We start from the raw sequence: 7370 nt of genomic DNA on the forward strand, positions 1-7370 counted from the left end.
GCAACCTATTACATTGGCATATCTCTATATACTTAAAGAATCTCTGTCCAAATTCTTCCCATTCACCACCTAGCTGTCCACATGGAGGTAGGAGATACTATCACCATTTCCCAATGTCAAGTGTTCTAGCCTTGGTGGTGCGTGAAAACGCCCAGTGATTGGATACTCTGCGGAGCTCACCAAAGAGTATCCAAGCACTGGGCGTTTCACTCACTACCAAGGCTGCAACGCTTGACATTGGGAATTGGTAAGTGTCTTTACAGCCACAATGGTCCGTCTTAAACTGATCTGCCCTGAAGTATACTGAGACGAGCAAAGAATGAATGGCAACAAAATCTAAGTGTAAAAACACACACAGAGAAATGCACAGACACACAGATACACATACTATGTGTGTGTGCACAAAGACACAGTGTCATGTTGTACAAGACAGACAGTGGGGAAAAGAGAGAGGGCAGACTCTTTGTGAGAGACAGTATTTAGACATGTTTCCATGGAGAGAGCATAGGAGAAGCTTTCACTTTGAGCTGAAAATAATGACAGAAAAAAAGCTAAACATGAGAATGTGAAAGTACTACCTCAGTCCGATGACACAATCAAAGCTGTTGAGCTCCCTGACATTTTAGTTTTTGCCAGGCTTTTCCCCTTCTTTGTCTATTACATTATAGCTGAAGTGCCACTCTTAAACATGACATCCTCTTATCCGCCTTCCAGAAGAGACATAAGAGCAACTCCCATCCCTCAAGATGAAGACAGTGGGAAAGTCAAGCAGCTTTTTACATCAAAAACATCTTCCATGCTCCGTATGAGATCACAATAGATGCACTACTACGTACATCTTGTATAAAACCCGCCTCTACCCGGCTTTATCGTCATGACGATTGATCATTTGGCAGTTTAGGCAGACGGCCTTTGAACATAACTGCTCTTCAAGTTGTGAGCTTCACAATAGGAACTCAACGTTTTTTTTTCTTCTTAAAGAGTCATCAAAAAATTGTCTCTTGTTGGCGTTCAAAGACACGTCTTTAGGCCTGCGGGGTATGCTGTTTCTGTCTTTCTGTCTGTCTGTCTATCTGTCATGGAAGATTCCTTATGCCAGCTTGTGCTGTCAAAAAATCGTGGCTTTGAACTTTTCATCAAAGTGCACCATGACAGTTAATCCATTGGGCAAAATGATCATGCTAGTATGAAGCCACTTGCACTCACACTGTCGCTGTCATTCTTTCTTTCTCTGTCTCAGTCCCTGTCTCTCTCTGTCTCGCTCTCTATCTGTGTGTGTGTGCACGTGTATATATCAATGGGAAGTTCAATGAGACTAATAATCATGCATTGTGTTGCTGTGGTCTCTGCACAAATGCACCAAAAACGTTGGCATTAGCACCAAATAAATCGCTGATAGAAGTGCATGCACATCAGCATGAAACTATGCAGTGGCACAACAGAGAATGATCGGAGGGGCTTTAGCGTTGCTTCATTGCCTGCAAGCAATAAGGAGACAAGAACAATGAGTCCCGCAGCATATTTTTTGTTTCTTAGCACCTTTGAAGATCAAGGTCAAATGTCATGATTTCACTATCTGTGTGAGCCTGATATCTCCTGATTAATTCGATATAACACTTGGTTGTACACCCTTGTAGGGAGGCATGGCGGGAGCATTTTTAATAGGTGTGGAGGTGATCGAAAGAGATCAAATATAGTCACTTGGCCTATAAAGAGCTGACTCTAGTTTACTCTACGCAGAGACATGCCCAGGACTGGACTAGGACAGAAATAGGACCCGGGCACTGACTCAACGGTGGGCCCCGCACCCTAATGGTACCCAATTTTCAGAAATGTGAAAAAATAACTTTTTTTACATTTCTGAAAATAGGGGCCCATGAGGGTGCAGGGCCCACTGGGAAATGCCATATGGTATTGCCATATGGTCAGTCCAGCCAGACACGCCAACAAGCCCTTAATGGGCATCGCGTGCCCAGCGCCCACCAGACCTCAGCAGGTACCGTAGACAGTCCTTGGGAATGAAGTAATCAACAAGCTTACATGAGCATGACTTGTGTCTACAGAGAGTTATATCTCTCCAAATCTCTCTCTCTCTCCCTCTTCTCTGTCTCCTCTGCCTCTCTCCCGGTCGGTCTGTCTATCTGTCTATCTGTCTGTCTGTCTGTCTGTCTCTCTCTCTCTCTCTCTCTCTCTCTTCTGCTTTCTTCTCTCACCCGATTCCTCTCTCTCTAGCACTCCAGTTCCTGCATAGTATGCCTATTTTATTTCTCCCTCTGTCACCCCGCACCCACACCCAGCTCGTCTTGCGTTCCCTCTCTGTGCCAGTGAAGAAATGCTGTTCATGTGTGCAGTCAGGGAGAAACGCAGAGACACAGACACACACGCACGCACGCACGCACGCACACACACACACACACACACACACACACACACACTGACCGTACTGTCTGGTGCAGTGAACCCTGTCCAAGCAGACATCTGCTGTTAAAATGGGGACTTGTTTGCTTCTCAGTGAGACTTTTTCCATTTGCACATTTTCCGTGTCACCCTGGTCAGCCACCGTGCAAGTATCTTTCCACGGCCAGGAGACACAACAAACTATATGTCTGTGATAAAGAAAAGCTTAACCTGTTAAGACATGGATCCTTGAATAAATTTGATGCTACCTGAATGGCAATGAATAATTCCTTATATACTGCCAAAGGCTCTGTGTAACGTTGGAGTAGTGTGGTAGGAAAGTAGTTATGTCCTTTCAACCGCTATTGTAGTGTTCCATTGGTGTTCCATTAGGCCTATGGGACTACTTGGATATGGACACAAATCAAGGGCGCTCTCTTTAAATTATGCCAATAGATACATAGTCTTTAGGGCTACCACCCTGGCTGTTTACCAATGTCCAGTTACGACCAGTCTAAGCTAAGACCATTGGGTGCAACTGGCCCCAGTGTTCTAGCCTTGCTAGGATGTGAAACGGGCAGTCATTGGTCCTTACCGTTGTGCTTATTTCATAGAGCATCTTGACCTACATATTTGAGCGCTGAGTTCAGGTGGGAGGGGAAGACGTTATTGAGGGTTGATACAATTACATCTGGTTTTGCTCAAACATTGACGTTTGGTCGTCACAATACATGTAATACGTCTCTGCCAAACTACAAACAGCTAGATGGTAAAATCTCCTTCCCCTGCTCCATCCCCCATTTGGCTGGGATGCTACTGATGACACTGCTGGAAAGTGTATAGAGAATGAAAGAAGTATCGTTAAACCTTTCAGAATGAAGAAATTAAGGGTTTATTTGCAAAACGTTGACGATTGACATTTTGTATTGGACATTCCATTGCATTGTATTGCCAAATGCTGTTTTTTTATGGGTTTAAAAAGTATATTCCCAAAATATTAGAATGGCAACAATTCACACAAAGGTGATAGGACCTCTGACCAGTCATTTCCAATAATAACATGCAAAAGTCAAAAATGGTGGATACACCGTTTTGCAAATAAACTCTTCAAACGTAAAAAGAAAAGAGAAAGTAGAAAAAGAAAAGAAAGACAAGAAAAGGTACGAGGACGAGGAAGACAGACCTGGACCGGCTATCGTGTGGTCACCTCAAGAACAACCATGACAACAGCTACAACAACAGTCAATATCAACAAACATCAACATCAACACTGACATCAACAATAAAAGAAACAAAATCAAAGAAAAAATAAGAAAAATAAACAAACTTAAACACCAAAAATTGTTCTCTGTTTCAGAGTGTCCCTTCATCTTTGGTATAAAAATGGCCATCCCTCTGGCTGCATGTCCACAACTAGGAAAGTCTACAGAAATTGTCAACAATTTCTTCTATTGCTTTTTGCACTGATTGGTTTTAGACCATAAGCTCCTACTGAATCTACCAAGTTGAATCATTGCAAGTAATTTTTTCTTCTGTTTTTATTTTTTTTATTTCTTTTTTTCATTTGTCTTTTTGTCATGGTTTTTTATTTTTTATTTTTTATTCATTTTCTGTCTTCGCAGTGGGACAAGCAAAGCGGGCTAAAAACATGTTAACGTCATAAAAAAGGTCAAAGATTGCAGATAAAAAGCACTAAAGATATCGACAGCAATTTCTTTTTTTTGCCATGTAAAATTATAACCATGGTAATAAAAAACAGCTTCATCATTTGCAAGAAACTGCATTTACTAAAACGCAGTACACATGTGATTCTTTTAACATCTGTGTGGAAAATCTCAAACGCCTTGTGTCCTCCTATTTCTGCCCCACATTATTTTGCATCTCATCTTTAAAATTCAGACTCTCACACAGCAAATACCCCGAAAAACGTTTTTTTTTCTTCTTTGTTTGTTTTCTTCAAATGAAGAAATGAAAAGCTCATGTCTTATGAAATCTGTACAGCTTATTTGATAGGTTTATCTCTTTATCTCTAGACTCTGTGTGTGTGTGTGTGTATAGCTCTCCATACCACTGAGAAGTGCGAGGAGCCAATAGAACAACGCACTTCTGTTTCAAACGAGACATGTATGGGACGCCGTGCCGGTGACGTGACGTCCTCCAACTTAAGGCAATAAACAGTCAAGAAAAAACACATTATTGAGGATCTCTATAAAACTAAAATTTTTGAAAAGGAAGGAAATAAAAATTGAGGAAGTGTGAAAAAAGAAACGTTAGCTTAATATCTGAGGAAGACCATCTGCAGTTCTCCAAAATCCTCCAAATTCCTCATCTGTTCCAAAAAAATAAACCTTGTCGTTCCTACCTGTATGTGCGCTCACCTTTGTTGTCTTTATATATATTTTTCATTTTTTTTTGTTGTCATTTTATACATTTTTTTCTTTTTGAGGAGTTTCTTGGAGAAAGATCTCAAGACCCAAATCATCATCCCAGCTGGCGTGTTAGCCAATGATACCTTGTCAAGCGTTGCCATGGAGTTCTCACAGCGGCCAGTGCAGCATCCTCTTCCCTCCGTCTCTCATCTCTGGCCAGGTAGGACACAGCCATAAAAAAGTTTCTCTCTTTTCATTTTTTCCCCGTTTTTTTTCTTCTGTTTTGATGATTTTTTGGGGGGTTTCTTTTTCTTCTTTTTTTGTTGTGCCTGGGTAATCTGGAAGCGGTCTGTCCGTTTGTCTCTTTTTCTCCATCACTCATCCTCTTCTCATTTCTTTTTCTCTCTCACTGTTTCAAGGCAACGCTGTCTCTGGTACATTCTCCCTGTCCTGTTGTTATCTGAGGGAGTGGATAGATAGATAGATAGATAGATAGATAGATAGATAGATAGATAGATAGATAGATAGATAGATAGATAGATAGATAGATAGATAGATAGAGAGATAGGGGGATGAGACAAAAGAAAACATTTATACAGTATGTTATATGATAAGATGATATGGTTCTCGGACTTTATAGAATGTGCTGAACATATATATACGTAGATCTCCCTGGGCCATGTGCAACAGAAAGTCATACATCCAGGGGTGAGTTTCTCAAAAGAGAAGTTGTTAGCCTGTTAGCAACTTCGGTAGTTGCCAATGGAAAAATGCATTGAAAACAGCAAAGTAGCTAATGTAGTTAGCAACTTTGGTTTTGAGAAATTCACCCCAGAGTTGTTCCACAAAAGGAGCATTCAGGACCCGAATTTTGATGAAGAAAAAGGTGATTTTATTGTAATATTCTAATGATGTGAATTTTCTACTTATGGTGTGTGTGTGTGTGTGTGTGTGTGTGTGTGTGTGTGTGTGTGTGTGTGTGTGTGTGTGTGTGTGTGTGTGTGTGTGTGTGTGTGTGTGTGTGTGTGTGTGTGTGTGTGTGTGTGTGTGTGTGTGTGTGATCATACTTGTTCTGGTAGGGGTAGTGATCTCCGCTGGTGTCCACTGTCATCTGGGGCTGGGGGGCTCCCACGTCTGAGGAAGGGGCCACGGACTGGGGAGACCCATCAGTCACAACACCCTGTCTCACACACACACACACACACACACACACACACACACACACACACACACACACACACACACACACACACACACACACACACACACACACACACACACACACACACGTGCACACCCCCACCCACACACACACACACACACAAGCACACACACACACGCACACACACGCACACACACACACACACAGACGCACACACACACACACACACACACATACATGAACAGAGAACAGTTATAGGACATATCTTCTTTACGTTTCTCTCTGTTTTCATTCAAATCCTCATGCCACAGCTGCACATGCCCCAGCAAAACATGACAACAAACTCTTCTCTTTTTCACTCTCCTACCTAGCCTGATAAACTAGACTAAACGTTAGTTTGGATGTTTGATTTAGTCTTGCCCCGACGAATGATACATCCGAAGATTGTTGATGAGAACAACCCGTTGTCTTGCTCTGACCAATCAGCGCCATCTTTCATGTTGTTTTGCTTTCCCAGCGTTGCAGGCTTCGTCAACACTCCCTCAAAACCCCGCCTGCTTTGATTCAAAACAAATGTCTGCGTTGTGATTGGTTTGCCAGATTCAGGGCAGTTTGGCAGTTCACGGCTATGGATCAAAAATAAAGAAATTTGGTAACACTTTATTTTAGGGATAATAATAATATGAATATAATAATGACATGATATGAACTTGAGACACATGGTAAGGGGCCATATATATAAGGGCCATAATTAACAGCAAATTAGCTATAACCTAATTCTTTAGTAAGGGTTAATAATCACTACTTAATGCCACATTAAAAACATATACATTTTTGTTAATTCACATTTTAAACATTAGTAAGCAGTTACTTAACTATTAGATAACTATTACCATGTTTCACAAGTTCATAGCATATAATTATTTAAGCAATATGACCCGAGTGGGAGGGATGATGTGCACTGACATCCTCCCTGGTGTGGTTCGGCCATAGGCACGAAGCCGAAGGCTGAGTGCCGTCGGCAATCACACCAGGGAGGATGTCAGTGCACATCATCCCGACCACGAGGGTCATATTGCTTTTATACAATAGTTCATTTGCAACAAAATACCAGAATAAATGTTCGAATTCGTGTTTATTAGTTACCTTAATCATACTTTGTTTACCTGCTCCGCTAAGCAAAGTAGTTCCGAATTGATTGTATGGTTGCTATGCAATGACGAGCTGACAAGCTGACAGCGCCAGCGCGCAAAGTTCCATGAAACGGTGTGAAGTGCATTTCTGTGTGGACTGCTACTGGGCTTCGCTTACTAAAATGATGCATGATAAATGAAAACACTGTGCAACTTCAACATTTTAGTTAGATGCCTATTTTATAAGCCTTTTTCAGCCGATATTGATTTTCACATTTTTGTGGACCGCAAACTTGCTGCTAGCTGCGT

General features: G+C 41.6%; 1 protein-coding gene across 1 annotated transcript in view; it reads right to left on the reverse strand.

The window, feature by feature from the left end:
- Positions 1-2188: 2188 nt before the first annotated feature.
- LOC134436687 (RNA-binding motif, single-stranded-interacting protein 3-like) overlaps positions 2189-7370 on the reverse strand; it is a 388892-nt gene continuing 383710 nt past the window's right edge. Inside the window, exons 13-14 of the mRNA XM_063186017.1 lie at positions 5834-5946; positions 2189-5226 (exon numbers count right to left, since the gene is read on the reverse strand). Of these exons, the coding sequence (XP_063042087.1) occupies positions 5223-5226; positions 5834-5946 (117 nt within the window). The 3' untranslated portion in view covers positions 2189-5222. The remainder of the gene's footprint in view (positions 5227-5833; positions 5947-7370) is intronic.

This window comes from Engraulis encrasicolus, chromosome 20 (assembly GCF_034702125.1).
Source record: "Engraulis encrasicolus isolate BLACKSEA-1 chromosome 20, IST_EnEncr_1.0, whole genome shotgun sequence".
Lineage (NCBI taxonomy): Eukaryota > Metazoa > Chordata > Actinopteri > Clupeiformes > Engraulidae > Engraulis > Engraulis encrasicolus.